The 16644-nt window shown below is 39.9% G+C and overlaps 1 protein-coding gene across 1 annotated transcript in view; it reads left to right on the forward strand.

Annotated features, from left to right (window-relative positions):
• LOC121520570 (vertebrate ancient opsin-like) overlaps positions 1-16644 on the forward strand; it is a 115994-nt gene that overhangs the window by 16927 nt on the left and 82423 nt on the right. Inside the window, exon 2 of the mRNA XM_041804084.1 lies at positions 1882-2210. Coding sequence (XP_041660018.1) covers positions 1882-2210 — 329 coding nt within the window. The remainder of the gene's footprint in view (positions 1-1881; positions 2211-16644) is intronic.

Here is a 16644-nt window from a genome sequence, read left to right on the forward strand (position 1 = left end):
GCTGTAATACAGCTTTACATGTGTGCTAAAGCAGACCCTGTCTAGACAGAAGAATCCGAGCATGACACTAAACCTGAGCTCTCGTTACCTTGTTTTTACAGACACATATTGCACATGAGCGGACCGTGAAAATGGCTGTGGAAAGACATTCCTTTATATTTCTTTATTTAAGTTTTTAAACAAATAAACTGAAAGCTGTGAGCTTTCCTTTCACACATGCAATCAAGTTATATGTTTAACATATAAACAACAGCAGCACTTAGCTTCACATTAGCACTGTTAGCTCTAAGTTAGCCCTTTAGCACAGCCAAATATCATCCCCCCACTTAAAACACCAACAAAGTGTCCCAACAAATAGCTCACAAGTGTTCCATTAACTAGACACCATGTTAAAACTCTGCTTTGCAAAAGAAAATTAAGTGTCACTGTCAGTTATCCAATATCAGTTTTCATAAACTGATGATCTCAACTGTTACCTTCACTAAAACTATAAAATCCAACCATCATGTTTTTTTGTTTAGTTTTGCAGTGAACGTCTAGAAAGAGAAAAGTGCCTTCTGTAGCTAGTGCTGAAGTTAGCTTTGCTGTTGATTAGCCAGAAAGCTACATACAAGCACTACCAGCTTTAGGTAACTGAGTTGTTGCCCTCACCATCTGCCCAATCAGTCCATGCCTTTCTACACAACCCAATTCTCTGTTGGATACAGTTCCATTTCATCTGAGAATTGGTATTAGTTAGAATTACCCACTCTTCAAAGTCGACAACTCTGCTTGGCCAAGGCCTGTCCTTGTCCTGGCCACTGCATCTGTGTTTATGCCGTCTGCAGTTCCCTTTGTCTTGGCTTCTTTATTACCTGCAGCAATTACAAAATCGAAATACTGCCACACCGTCAATTATCCTGCATATCATTCAGTAGCTCTAAACCTCCCCATAGACAAGTTTTATTTGACCTCATCCTCACATGTATACTCACTGCTGAAATTAGCCGTGTGCTGTGTTATGTAAATAATCAACCCCAGCCTTGAACCAGAAGTAGGTTGTAGTAAAATTGAGCTTTTATTAAAGGACTCTTGACAACAAATTGTGTAGGTGATATATACATGATATATATAATATCTAATTTTTCATTTTTTACTTATTGGCCATATTGCCATATTTTTCAGCCAGACATTTGAACCTTTAATATGCATATCTGCCAGACAACTGCCTGTGAAACGGGCAGACAAAACCTGTAAGTAACCTGTAACCTGCAAATGTAAACCCTGGTCTAGCTGGAGCTCCCGCTCTGCCATTCCCTCTTGACACCCAGCAATGCCAAAATGCACTGTGAATCTACAGAGACACATATTTTGTTAGAAAAGCCTGAAAAAGTGTATTTTGCATAATATGCGACCTGTAAAACCTCCACTAGATTTTGCCAGAAGGCATGTGGGAGACTCCATGGTCAAGTGGGAGAAAGTTCGTTGGTCTGATGAGATGAAAACTGTGCATGTTTGGCAGACATCAAACACTGTACATCACCACAGACACACCATCCCAACTGTGAAGCATGGTGGTGGCAGCATCATTCTATGGGGATGCTTCTCCAGATGTGTGATTGAGACCTATCCACACAGACTCAGTACTGTGATTGTAGCCAAACATAATTAACATAACCCTGTAGAAACTCCTTTCACTTTGACATTAAAGAGTTTTTTGTCAAAAAGTCAAATCATATTGACCATAATTGATTTATCAAATCAATAAAAGGGTAAAACATCCAAGGGGTTGAAACTTTTAGATGCACTGTAATTTATCTCCCACTCCTTCTATGCTGTGTCCCTGTGTTCCTGTATATGCAGTGGTTACCTATGTATTTATAGACACTGTCTTCCTTCCAGGCATCGTCTCCCTGATCTCGCTGGCTGTCCTCTCCTATGAGCGCTACAGCACCATGATGACCCCGACTGAAGCTGACTCCTCCAACTACTGTAAGATCTCCCTGGGCATCACGCTGTCATGGGTCTACTCACTCATCTGGACCATGCCGCCACTCTTTGGCTGGAGCAGCTATGGCCCCGAGGGTCCCGGGACCACCTGCTCTGTCGACTGGTCAGCCAAGACAGCCAACAACGTCTCTTACATAATCTGCCTGTTTGTGTTCTGCCTCATCGTGCCGTTCCTGGTGATCGTGTTCTGCTACGGGAAGCTGCTGTGTGCCATCAGACAGGTTAGTGGGTGAGGGGATGGGGAAGGCGTCTACCAAGCTTTTGCAAAAACCACTTATGTAACAAGGAAATACCATGAAAAAGGAAATTGTTAAAAAAAATGTGATTTCATACAAAACCCATAAAAGAAGTCCCATTTATTTACCATAGGACAGGAGGAGGACAGTTATTACCCAAAAAACTCTGTGAACCCATTTGCTCAGTGTGATCAAATTCAACACCATACACTTTTAAAGCACCTTTTTCATGGTGATATAATCACAAAGCATTAAATTAGTGTGATTTTACTTTTTTGTGTGTTGTTAAAATTCTGCCACTTAAATGTTTTGGTCCATACTCATGCAGCTTATGACAAGAAGCAGCAAAGTGTTGTTGTCAGTGCAAAAACATTGAAAATATGGGATGCTGGATAGTCTGGCAGTAATATTGTAAGCCTGAAATCCTGAGGCTATAACACTTAGAGTGGGTGGCCTGAGCTCAACTCCAACTCATGACACTTTGGTCACATCTCTCCCCACTCTCTCATCTTAGTTTCCTACTTTGCCCACCTATGCAGGCAAAAAGCCTCCCTAAAAACAAAAGCTTTCATAACCTGCTGTACGCCTAGCAGCAAAAACAGACAAAGTTAGAGATAAACTAACAAACACATCAACTAAAGAGGTCAATATTTGCCTTAAAATCAGAGAAAAATAAAGTGTGCATTCTGCAGATTGAATTCATATGGATATCTCCTATCTCCAAAAACCCCACTTCTCAGATAATGTAAAAAAAAACATTCTATAGATTTCAAATTATTTAAAGTGGCCATACTATACCCTTTTAAGACAAATTTATATTGTCCCCTAAACATGCCTGTGAAGTCTCTTGCTGATAAAACACTCTAGTATTGGATTTTTGCATGTCTAAAAACACCCTCTGTTTCAGCCCTGCTCAGACTGAGCTGATTCTGTGTCTGTAGCTTTAAATGTTACTGAGCTGTCTGACTCCGCCCCTGACCACACCCCTCTCAGGAAATGGATGTGGCTTAATGATGTGGCTCTCCTGATCCTCCTCTCAGCTGGCAGCTGAGAGGAGGATCAAGAGAGGAGGGCGGAACTTTCTTCCAAGCAGGGAACCTGGGGGCGGGGCTAATTCCCCACATGACATCATCTGAGAACGTCTTGTTTCAGCACACATTTTCTGAAAGGTGGAGAAAGAGAGGGGAGGGGGGGATCTTTTTCACAGTTTTTATCGGTTTAAAATTTGTTTCTGATTTATGGAAAAAAAAAAAAAAAAAACCTGAGATGGGGGTCTTGGCCTGATGCCAGTGATATGAACGGGCCAAAAAAGCAAAAAAAAAACAAACAAACAAACAAACAAAAAAAAAACAAACACCACAGAATGCCCCCTTTGTTTCAGAACATTTCATAAAGATCTTGGTGTGAAAGCTCCCCAGATGTCAAAACTTGTTATTTTAATGGCCGTTTCTTCCAATTAAATGAAAGGTCTTTACTCTACATTTTATTCCAGATCAATATACATAAAAACATACAATACAACAGGGTACAGAAATCTGACAATAAAATAGTCAGATGCATTCATTTTTGTCTTAATTGAAAACATTTGCAGTATGAGGCAAAATAGTCTGTGAAGAAATAAAAGCAGGGATGGTGAAGCAGAATCCTCAACTTTGGGGTATTTTTGTCAGACAGCATCTTAAATAATCATGACAACATCAGGAATTACTTTCAAATGAATAACTTTACAGAGCTGAAATCATGCAAGATTTAAGATTACGTTGGTATTTTTCCTTGCGTAACTGCATACATCTGCTGTTTCTCCAGCCTCCAGCAGTGTGACAGGAAGCCAAAGAAACTCAGAAATAAAATTGCTGATAAATACTCCAAAGAAATGTTTCCTACTGCTTGCCTGGTGGCAGGACAGAGAGCAGTCTGTGGGATGGATGGTGGGGGTCCTTTATGTTGCTAGAGGCCCTGTGAGCACAGTGCTGACTGTAAATCTCTAGCATGAAGGGAAGATGGGCACCAATGATTCTGCTGGCTGTCCTCGCCATCCTGTTAAGCTGCTCTAGTCGACAGCTTTGCAGTTGCCAAACCTAGAAGTGGGCATTTTAAGATGCTTTCAGTGGTTCCCCTGTAGAAGGGGGTGAGGTCTAGGATGGGAAGACTTGCTGTCTTTAGTCCCCAGAAGAGATGAAGCCACTGTTGAGCCTTTTTGGCTGAGGTGATTGTAGAGGAGGACAGGTCACCTGCAAAGTGCACACAAAGAAATGTAATGTTATTCACCCTCACTGCAGCTGCACCATTGATTTTCAGGGGTATAAAATGGGTTGAAATGAAACTCATTTATTTGTCCACATTATTCTCCAAATGTTGTGAACCCACTGAGCTATAATCTGCAGCTGCAACTGTATTAACAATTTTGTGGCCTGTTTCAGATTTTATAAAGCATTCTTAATGATGCACCTTACCTTTCCAATGGCTGCTTTAAAGCAGAGCTAATTAGGGATCATAAATTGTGGCTATATCACACTAGAGTTAACACAGTGCTGTCACTGTAAATCAGTAAAGTCAGTCTCAGGGCCTCTTTCACTGAGCTGCATTTAACAGGGTCACACATCATTTATTTTACACATTTATATTCATTACCAGTAGAAAAGCACTGACTAAACTGGTGTGGTAAAATACTGGTCCTTTTAAAGAATGTGTTTAGCACAGCCTGTTAGCATCTCAAAGTCAGAAATCAGTTAAATGAATGAATAAATACATGCATTTATCTAACATGGAAAACTTTAGACTCAGGTAGGATGTGGAAAAAGGAAGAAAGGAGTGTGGCTCTCTTCTCTAACCACTGCCTCCCCCCCACCCTCCAAAAAAAGAGAAAAAAAAAATAGCTTCTTTAGTGGGGATGCTGATGGGCACACTGATATAAACAATTAGGAAAATATTGTCAGTTTCAGAGCTAAGCCATGATGTGCACAAATTTCAGGATACCAGAAAATAAAACAGAAAAGACTTGGCTAACATAAATGGAAAATAATTACCTAATGGTGAAAAGCAGCAAAAATGGATGAGGAGTGGCAAAGTGGATTAAAGGTTGCAAAATTAGGCAAAAATCACCAAAAACTGGTCAAAAGTGGCAAATGAGTGGCAAAAATTGGTGTAAAGAAGCCAAAAAGTGTCATAAATGAGCAAAACAAAAAAAAAACCTCACCAAAATAGGTTCAACAGCACTTGGCTTCACATAAACACTGTTAGCTCTAGGCCAGCCCATTAGCACATTAACAGCAACCATGGCTTAGCAGTTGTCAACAGCCAAATAATATCCTCCATGGATAAATAAGGTTGTCTTCTTTTCTTCTTCACTGCCACAAATGAATAACTGCTCCAGATAGTTTGGTCCATTTGACCAAGTGCAATATGAAAGCAAACCAATCCACATGAAGGTGCAACAATGTTGCAGTTTGAGCCCTCAGCCAAATCGAATCCCCCAGTGTAAAATGACCAAATTCCCTAAACCACTGGTTCTCAACTGTTCTCAACAAATCCCAACCCAAATTTTCCCAAAATTTTCAGCAATGCACATTAAGAAAATAAAAATGTTGCACTTAAGATCTTGGATGGAACAGAATCAATGACAGAAACTAGAGACAGGGCAAAGCTGATGTGTTTTACACCCCCTCCCCCATGATGATGTATACATTTTAGCCAATTTCCAGAAATCTAGAGAAATTATTTCATTAACAAGGTATAAACAGCAGTTTTATTGCAAGAAAATAAGCTAAATGAGTTGAAATATTGATGAAATTGATACATTTATTTTAATTTACCTATTATCGCAATAAAAGAGTAAAATAAACAGTATAACTGCATGTGCTTCATAGACTTTTGCCACTGTTTTTAGTCCAGACACACATTCATGACTCACTGAAAACTGCTCTATGACCCACTTTTCGGGTGCCAACCCACCAGTTGAGAAACACTGCTCTAAACAAATAACTAACCAGTGCTATGTTAACTAGAAACCACATTAAAACTCCACATTACAAATGAAAGTGGATTCTTTCCATCAGGTGTCCCATATTAGTCCTCATAAACTGATGATCTCAACTGTAACCACTGCTATCACAGTAAACTCAACCATTGTGGTTTATTTGGTAGTAGTCCCAAAGAACAACAGAAGGGCCCACTGTGGATAGTTCAGTACAGTCCTCCTTTAAATGATGGCTCTTCCCACAAAGCTGCTGTTGATTAGCAGGGACACCCCCGAGTATTAATACCCAGCTACAGGGAAGTGGGATGGCGTTTTCCCTATTTGCCCTAACAATCCATGCCTTTCTGCATGACATGACTCTGTGTTGAATACAGTCCATCAGAGAACTGGCCATCAGTAGATTTACTCATTCATCGAAGATCACCTCAACTCTCTGCCTGGCCTAGGCTGTCCTCGTCCTTGTTGGCCCTCAGCTGCCTCGGTTCCCTTTGTTTCAGCGTCTTTATTACACTGACAAACTCAAAATCCTTCTACATTGTCAAATATTCCCCCTTGTTTTCAGTAGCTCTAAACTCTCCTGGAGATGATTATGACATCATTGAGCACATAAATGTACACCGCCTAAATTGGTCATGTGCTGCCTACAAAGATTCATTTTTTACTTATTTAGTAATTGGCAGTTTTCAGACGGACATTTTGACCATTTATGTTGTTATCTGCCAGACTTCCACCTGTAGAACTGGCTAAAAATGGGTAAATGCCCGCTTAGAGAAACCCTGGTTAAAATGTACCCTGGTCTGATATGAACAAGTTTTTATGTTCCAGCTTATAATGAATACAAGCCCAGATGATGGTCATGAAGTATTCAGCAGATGTCCTCAGTGAGGTGAGGAGGACAGCAGATCATCAGGAAGATTTTTCACCCTGTGGCTGTGAGCTGTGCCATGATGTAACCCATGTTTGAGATTTCACACACTGTCCCTCACTGACTGACTGCAGGAATATTAAGAGAGACAGTGTGGAAAGAAGCGCACGCTCTCTCAGGAGGCCTCAAACACTAACAGATGGGTAGTAATGCTTTACATTTACTCTGTTACATGTACTTGAGTAGTTTTTTTTTTTTTTTAAATCCTACTTCTGAGAGTGGTTATTGAGAAGAGTACTTTTTACTCCTACTCCGTTACATTTGTGATGAAAAAACGTTATTTCTACTCCGTTACATTGGGCATGCACTGGTCACTACTTTTACTTGTCTATAATTTATTTTCATTAAGTATTTCCTCAAACTCAGCTGAGCTCTCAAAGCAGCGTGAGGTAAAGTCACCACAGAGTAAACAAAGAAGTGACCCCTTCCCCCTTAACTATCAACAGTTGGAGATAATGGCTGAAGATGTAATACCTGCGTCTCCAGAGGAGCATGTTCATCCCTGGCCCAAAATCAAGACTCTCTGCCTTTCATACAATGAGGAACAACAGCCACATAATGCGCTGCCTACTGTGTCTACCTAAAATGGTAGAAATCTCAAGCTCCAAATATAGCACGTCAAATTTAAGAAAGCTAAATAAGCTAAAGAATGCACAGCTAGTTTGCTAAATCTGTAAGTTCAAATCTCTGTTTTAACTTGCAGACTGCAAAGACACAGTTGTGTCAGTGATAAATGATGTCACGTGTCCAACCACCTCTGCAACTCTGCCACAAATGTGATTTTACACAGCATTATTTAACGTTACGTCGTAGATGATACTATTATCATGTGTGTGTGTGGCATATCTCTTATATCAGTGATTATACCTTACATGGTTATAAGTGGGGCTAGTGGGCCAAAGTTGCCTTTGGTTTAATAAGTTTCAGTTTGGCTTGTCAAATCTGTTGAATGATAGTCAGGATAAAAATTCATAAAAGTTTAGTTCATAAGATTAATTTCATAAATATGAGCCAAACATCATTCACACATAATAAAATCAATATAATGACATGAAAAAGTAAGAACTGCAAGGTATGAATTCATGTATGTGAGATTAAAATCATCATGTAGAAATAAGATAACTATAATGAGAGAAACAGTCTGTTTTTTCTTATTATATTAAATTTTTCATCCCATAATTGTGATTAACGAACAGAACTTGACTGCTGCTTTATGTATTAAGTTTTTTCATTTTTACTTTCGGCAAGTTATGCTACTTTATTTATGACAATGTACAGTTTACATTACTACCCCTGAATAATATGTCATAATGCAATATGTTTTAATAAATTGCACAAAATGAGGCTACTCAATAAGTTACTCACTACTTGAGTAGTCTTTTAATAAGGTACTCATTTACTCTTACTCAAGTAATTACTTTTACTTCTACTTGAGTAATTATTATTGTTAAGTAACAGTACTTTTACTTGAGCACTGTAACTGTGTACTCTACCCACCACTGCACACTAACACACACACCCACCCACACACACACAGTAATTCACAGTTTGCAAGGACGAGTCCCAGAGCAATTTTCCAGAGCTACAACTCACTCAGACTGTTTAAGCATCATGACTACTCAGGTAAACAATGAGTTGTGTTTGTGTGTTGGAGGATGTTTTTGCTCTGTCTTTGCTGATTACCTGCTCTGGAGTCTGTTTGTGGCATCAATGCAACTAAAGATGCCAAGATGAATATCAATCAGTCACAACAAGGTGATCCTTCTTTGTTTGATGTGCCTGTGAGAGGGCTTTTCTTCCTCTCTATTTTTGATTTTGCAGACATTTCTCTCTCTTTGTTCTCTCCCTCATTTGCCTTCTTATCATATATTGTTGATTTAGCCCTTTTAATAATCTGAGAGCACACTAAACTTCTTACAGAAGAAGAAGGAGAAAGTGGAACACGGTTCTGTGCCTCAGCCTTTGTGTCTTTCAAAAATACAAATCAACTCCTCTTAAATGTCAAAGTGAAAAAAGAATTCTACAAACTACTAGTGTCAAATAAAAATATGTAATATAAAATAAGTGACTGCATAATATTCACCCCCCTCAACTTAGTGTAGTAGATACACCTTTAGGTGCAATCAAAGCACTGAGTCTGTGTGGATAGGTCTCAGTTGGGCCTGCTAATCTGGTCACTACATTCTAATCAATTCCCCGTGCAAAACTGCTCAAGCTCCGTCAGGCTGGAGATCAGATGTGAACACCCCTTTTCAGGTCCAGCCACAAACTCTCTGTTGGATTGAGATCTGGGTTTTGACTTGGCCACTCCAGAACATTTACCTTGTTGTCTTTCAACCATTTCTGTGTAGCTGTCTCTGTATGCTTCAGGTCTTTATCTTTCTGGAAAATACATCTTCTTCCAAGCCACAGACTGAGATTGTCCTTCAGGATTTTCCGATATTTTGTCACATCATTTTACCCTCTATCTTTATAAGCCTTTCAGAGCCAACTGCTGAGAAGCATCCCCACAGCATGATGCTGCCACCACCGTGCTTCACAGTGGGGATGGTGTGTTTTGGAGATGTGCAGTGTTTGATGTCCACCAAAGGCTCCATTTTTTATGCCATTAGAACAAAGAAGTTTCCTCCACTTACTCATGGAATCTCCCATGATTTGGTGAACTTTGTCGAGATTAAATATTAGTTTTTACCTCTGCCAAGGATGTTATGTGATCAGCAGGGTTTGTTAGTTAGTTTGTTAGTTTGTTAGTTTGTTAACAACATAACTCAAAAAGTTATGGACAGATTTTGATGAAATTTTCAGTTAATTTCAGAAATTGCTTAAGGAAGAACTTATTCAATTTTGTGAGTGATCTGGATCACCGTCTGGATCCAGGAATTTTCAAAGGATTCTTTACTATTGGGAGATAGGGCTAATAGCAGAGCTCTGTGCTCTGCGAGTGCTTTTCTAGTTTTCAACAGTGGCTTTCTCTTTGCCACTCTTAGCTTTGACAAGTAAAGAACCTCCCATCTCCCATCTCAGCTGCTGAAGCTTGTAACTCCTTCAGAGTAGTCATAGGCATCTTGGTGGCCTCTCTCACTAATCTTCTTCTTGCACGGTCACTCAGTTGGTGAAGACACCCTGATCTAGGCAGATTTACACGTCCTGTATTCCTTCCATTTCTTAATGATGGATTTAGCTGAACACAGAGGGATATTCAGTGCCTTGAAAGTGTTTCGAATCCATCTATTTGTATTTTTACTTTTCAAAAACCTTTTGCTAGGTTGCTTGAAGTGTTCTTTTGTCGTCATGGTGTAATGATAGCCAGGACAACTGATGAACGAGTGACTGGATCTTCCAGACACAGGTGTCTTTACAATACAGTCACTTGAGACAGATTCACTGCACTCAGGTGATCCCCATTTTACTAAATGTGAGACTAGGACCTCTGTTGAATTAGACTAGTCACTTTAAAGGGGTTGAATATTTTTGCAGTCACTTATTTTATGTTTTATATTTTTTATTTAATTGACATTACTTTGTAGAAATCTGTTTTCGCTTTGACACAAAAAAGTGTTTTTTTGTATTTTTTTGTCATAAAAGCCAAATTATATTGACCATGATTGATTTATAAAATCAATACTCGTACAAAACAGAATAATATTAGCTAGTTCAAATTACTTAACAGAAACATAACCTGCTATCAGCTGACCCTTTAAGTCAGGTTTTTTGGCAGTGATGCTGATCGAAAGGTAGTCATGCTTTCTTTAAGTTAACACACATATTTTATGCTTGGGAGAGGTCTGTTTGGTCTGTTTTAATCTGCAGTGTGCTCCTCTCTGGATTTATTCTCCAACGAGATTCTATAGAAGTGAAACCCAGCTTCTTTTTCATTTTTTTCTCATGAAGGACTGTTGAGGGGTCACAGCCACCCTCTCTACAAGTGAGAAAGTCTATGTGACCCTTCCCTTTGGAAGCACCACTGGGAAACCTTCTCTGTGTTTTAGCTTGAACTAAACTTTCCAGTTCACTACACGTCCAACCAATGTTATTCTTCACTCCACTGCTGATTAGTGAGTATTGCACTGGATATTAGAGATGAATGTAATACCCAGAGGATTGTCAAGTTGTTTGTCTCTGTGTCACATGAGTGCATATCTGAGAGGAGATAGCTGAAGTAGTGTGGAGTCTGAGCTGAAGTGCAGCCTATCTCACTCAGACGTTGGTTTCCTGGGAGACGGAGCGAGTCCACAGCTATCAGGGCGGTGGAGGATTTTTAATAGTAAGTCTAAGAAGCCAGAGCTAATCTATTGCTGTGAAAGAGACAGACTGTGACCTTCTTCTGTTAGGGCTGCCGCTGACATCAACCTTACCTGGAAATTCACTGCTTTCTATGACATAAACCGTTGGTGCTTAGAGAAGCAACCAAACTGGGACTATTCTGCAACCTGGAAGATTTTATTTTTTTCTCTATCCATGTTTAAGATTATTTTTGAGAGGCCAGGCTTGTGAGGTATTTCTGTGAGGCCGTGTCCGATTCCCTACCTTATCTTACAGTGCTGTGAAAAAGTTTTTACCCACTTCCTGATTCCTTATTTTTGTGTATTAGTCACACTTCAGTGTTTCATCGATGTGCTCTTGGAGTAATTTTGGGTGGCTGGCCACTCCTTGGAAGATTCACCACTGTTCTAAGTTTTCTCCATTTGTGGATAATGGCTCTCACTGTGGTTCGCTGGAGTCCCAATGCCTTGGAAATGACTTTCTAACCCTTTCCAGACTGACAGATTTCAATGACTTTGTTTCTCATCTGTTCTTGAATTTCTTCAGATGGCAACATGATGTGTTGCTTTCTGAGGTCTTTAAGCCTTCCAGAAGTTTTTCCAAACATGTGGTTAGCCACAGTGAATTCATTTAACAACGGGGGGGTAATTGTTTTTACACATAGGGCCATGTAGGTTTGGATGACTTTTCCTTGATAAATGAAATCATCAGATTTTTTTCTTTGTTTAATACTGGAATTTGTTTGCTGTTCTGAAACTTTTAAGTGAGACAAATATGCAACAAATAAGCGATAAGAGAAGGGGGAAAATACTTTATCACAGCACGTGTATGTCAGCTTAGCTTTCCTCTCCTTTCCCTCGTTCTTTGTCATCTTTGTGCAGGACTACGTAGTCATTGTTCATCTTTAATCTCCCTGCTGTTTCTGGGTTATTCTCTTCCCACTCACAGTGCAGTGTAAAGGCTACAGTTCTCATGTCAGGTCATATCGGGTAACACCAGCAGGGACAGATAAAAGTTGTTCAGCACTTTGTCCACTGAAAAGCTGGAAGAGTTGAATTCCCCTATCTAATAATGTGACGCTCAATGGAGCAGTCCGCGAGGGAAGACTAAATCGAGATTGGGTTCTTTCCAAAGCTGATATGGATTTATTACCTCCGCTTTATTCGCTGTTTGAACTGATGTCTTTGGAAGGATGCTACTTTTGCATTGTATCTAAAATGATCCAAAAATGTTGATGCAAAAATTATTAATGCTTTGAATGTCTGTGACATGAAAATTGCTCCTTTGGGCTAACAGACAGCAAAAGCATGACAGCCATTCTTATACTGAAGTCAGTCCGCTCCATGATCCAGGATGGCTCTTTGTGTTTATTGTAATCTAAGACAGACCAAGACAGGCCTCAATGCTCAAGGTTACAGCAGTTCTAACTGCTGCCCATTTTTTCAGCAATTTTCAAAAGTCTGAAGTGGGCAGAGTCAGCTCTGAGCAGGGGGTTTACTTACACTTTAAAGGAGGGGTACTTAGTTGTTTGGTCAAAGTTATGGAGAAGTTATGGGCAGATTTGAAAGGCTATTGGTTGAATTTGTGCCAACAGCTGCACAAGAGAAGAGAAGATTAAACCGGTATAAGACTAAGGCACTACCCCAGTACCCCTTTGCTTCTTCCACTCAGCCCTTCCTCTTTGTTTTGCTCATGTCAAGAGGTGAGGGAGAAATTTTTTCCTAAGGCACACACCAAATCAATTGTTATGGGACTTTTTCCAAAATGCCTTGGAAATAATTTGCAAATTTTGTAAATTACAACAATAATACAATATAATTTAATATTGTTTCAGTTCATTTTGGTTTTTCTGATTTTGAACAAGTGTTTTAAACTCCTTAGAAATGTCTGCCACTTATTTCAAGGGAGAAGGGGACTTTTGTAATTGAGGGTTATGAGGCAGGACCTAATGCAAAAGCCATGTTAGTCAAAGTTGCCAAGTCTGCTTATTGTAAGTATGGACAAAAGTATTTTTCCACACCTGTTAATCATTTTATTCAGGTGTTTCAATTAGACTCCTTGTCACAGGTGTATGAAATCAAACACCTAGCCATGCATTGTCCATTTGATAACATCTGTGATACAAAATAGGTTGTTCTGAAGATCTCAGTAACTTCAATTGTGATGGACGCCACCTTTGCAGTGAGATAGTTCATGATATTCTACAGTAAGTAATATCTTTAGAAAGTGGAAGCATTTAGGAATAACGGCAAATCAGCCATTAAAGCCACATAAAATCACAGAGCAGGGTCAATGACTGCTCAGGTGCATGTTGGGTAAAAGTTGCCAAGACTTCTAAACTTCTACCAGCATTAATGTAAGCACAAAACTGTGTGGTTGGGGCTTCATGGAATGGGTTTCCATGGCTGAGCAGCTGCATGCAAGCCTCACATCAGTAGTGTAAAGCACACTGACACTGGACTGTAGGGCAGTGGACACATGTTGACAAATCACGCTTCACTGTTGGACAGTGAGACGGGCGAGTCTGGGTTTCCGGACGAATGTTACTTGCCTGACTGCATTGTATCAACTGGGGAAGGCCCTAATCTATTTCAACATGACTGTAAGTTTAGTGTGGAGGAACTTGACTGGCTCACACAGAGCTCTAACCTCAAATCCACCAAACATCTTTAGAACGAACTGGAGTGGAGATTGAAAGCCATGCCTTCTTGTCCAACATAAGTGCTGACATCATAAATGCTCTACAGAATGAATGGCGCAAATTCCCCACACAAACACTCCAAAATCTTGGACATGAAACTGATCTAAGTGCCAGCTCTGAGGGATGCATCACAGAGCAGCTCTCCTAATATTGAAAATGAGATAGCATGGAAAAGGTCACATATTTTGAGCCTTTATTTATTCTTTTGAGAGGCCATGTTGCTTCTTTTGACCTTGTTTTCTTAGACATGGTCACTTTTGTCCAGGTCTGGTGACCCTGAAACTTGGCGCTGAACCAGTAAATGTTTAAAAATGATTCAAAATGTAAACATTTTAATTGAAATGGTTTCACTGTACTTTAGCATCACAGTTTCATATGGAGACATAAAACTCCCATCAGCTGATATCCCTGTCTGCTGTATTAAATGTGTTTCTGCTTCTGTGTGAACAGTTTGCAGCTTTATTTTGGTGCTGAAACTGCAACGTGCAAATGTTAGAAGCAAACTGGACCCAGTTACAGTGACTGATGGAGGAGCATTTTTAATCAGCCAAAAGCACGTTCTAGTCTAGTATTGAGCACTGTGCAGTTTGTTGGAGCTACATGTTATCTTGTTAATTAAACATAAATTAATTAAAAGGGCTATAGCCCATTGCCATTGCAGGAGAAGTACAAATAGCTGTACTGTAGAAGCTTTGAGCCAAGTATTTTGAGTTTTTAGTTTTTGAAATGAGCCATGACTGAGTGACGTGGTGACGGAGATTTCCTATTTTTCAGTGGAGGCAAAGTGCGTCATTTACTTTGCACTCGGGCTGGTTTTTTTTCTATTTGCAGCCCAATACAGCAGAATATGACACTATAGTTGCTGGCAACAACACTCAATTAACATGTATTTAATATTTCCTCTTTCAGTTTGATATAAATTTGGATAATAAACATTAAAAGCACATTTTCTATCTATCCATGTAGAGATAACACTTGTCACCACTAAAACTTCTGAGCCATGCTCTATAGAAGTCAATCCTCCAGAGCTTTAAGGTATCCCTCCATCCTGATTGATCATTCTTAAGCTAAAGCACAACATCCATTACTGTCTGCTTACCCAGCTTGTGTCTTATTGGCAGCTTGCCGAGCAAGCTATACTTGACTCCCCACTCTCACGTGCAGCTAATCCTCAGGGTAGAAGAAGCCATCCAAATTCAATGCCCGTAGCATCTTATGACCTTTGACCCTTCTGTGAGCTCTTTTACGGTGGTTATGCTCCCTACCCTATCTCTAAGACAAGGAAGGATGGTAGTTTCTCTTGCTTTGCATAGGGATCTCATTTAATTCCTACCTGAAGCTCATTTCAAAGAGTAAAGGATAGCATAGATTAGAAGCACAGATTGACCTTCTTAACCATGAAAGGTCTGGTTCAATATCCAAATAATTGCTGACTGCCAGATCAATCTACCCAACGATCTCACACCACTTTCCCCTCATTATGGACAAGATTTCGAGAAACTTGACATCATATGCAAGTGACAGTAGCTCAATCCAGTCCGAAGGAAGCGAGGAGATGTTTTCTGGAAGACAATTCAGTCTGAAGGAAACTCATTTTGGCCGAAGAAAGTCACAGTAGGTGTAAAGAAACACTGTCTGCTGATGCCAATAGGACCACATCATCTGCATAAAGTAAATTCACTTTTCTCATGAGCCCAGATTTGACTCACTCCCCATACTGGCTATACTTTTAGATCTTCATCCTCACCAGTCAGATGGGATCAAATCAGACAAGCAACAAACTTAGACTGAATAAATCACAGAAGTTGGCTTGGTCACCAGCTACGGGCCAGCTGTACATAAGTTCAAACGTAGCCTAGTTAGCATACGTTAGTTGTAGCCGTTAGCACCTGTAGCAAACACTGGGTTAAAAAATGCTTTTCAGTGATCAGTTAAAGTAAGAGAAAACGTCATACATTGACAATATTTTGGTTAGTTTGGACGTAAATCTCTACTAGTTAAGATCAACCTTACATCTCTGTGATGCAACCGAACAATGACACAACTTAAGTTAGAACTTATCTAGTTTCAACGTAGGGTTTACACCACAACTTAAAGCTGCAGTAAGTGATTTATTTTTAGTATTGTATGCCCACAAAAACAACACAACCTGCCAGGGTCTTGTTATTAAAGTCATCTAACAGAATAACACACTTCTGCAATGCCTCCTCGCACTGCACTCTCACTTGAGGAAAACCAGCAAGGCACGATGCTCCAGCCAATGACGAAGATGATGAAGTGTTTTCTTACCTGTAATCCAACCATTGATTTCAGTGGAAAATTGAAGCAAAATCACTCCATGAGGGCATTGCCAATGTCAGTATTTGATTCAGAGGACATGCTCATCCGCGAGGAGGTATGTGAGCAGAGGGGTGGAGCTACGGAGCTCAAACATGGAGAAGAACAGGAAGGGAGGGGGAGTAGAGTTGATTCTACACGGTTCTCATTGAATGTTACATACTCAAGCTTCAAGGCAGCACTTACGCAAAGCTGGTGCAACAGGCTACTGGTGGTT

This window comes from Cheilinus undulatus, linkage group 13 (genome assembly GCF_018320785.1).
Source record: "Cheilinus undulatus linkage group 13, ASM1832078v1, whole genome shotgun sequence".
Lineage (NCBI taxonomy): Eukaryota > Metazoa > Chordata > Actinopteri > Labriformes > Labridae > Cheilinus > Cheilinus undulatus.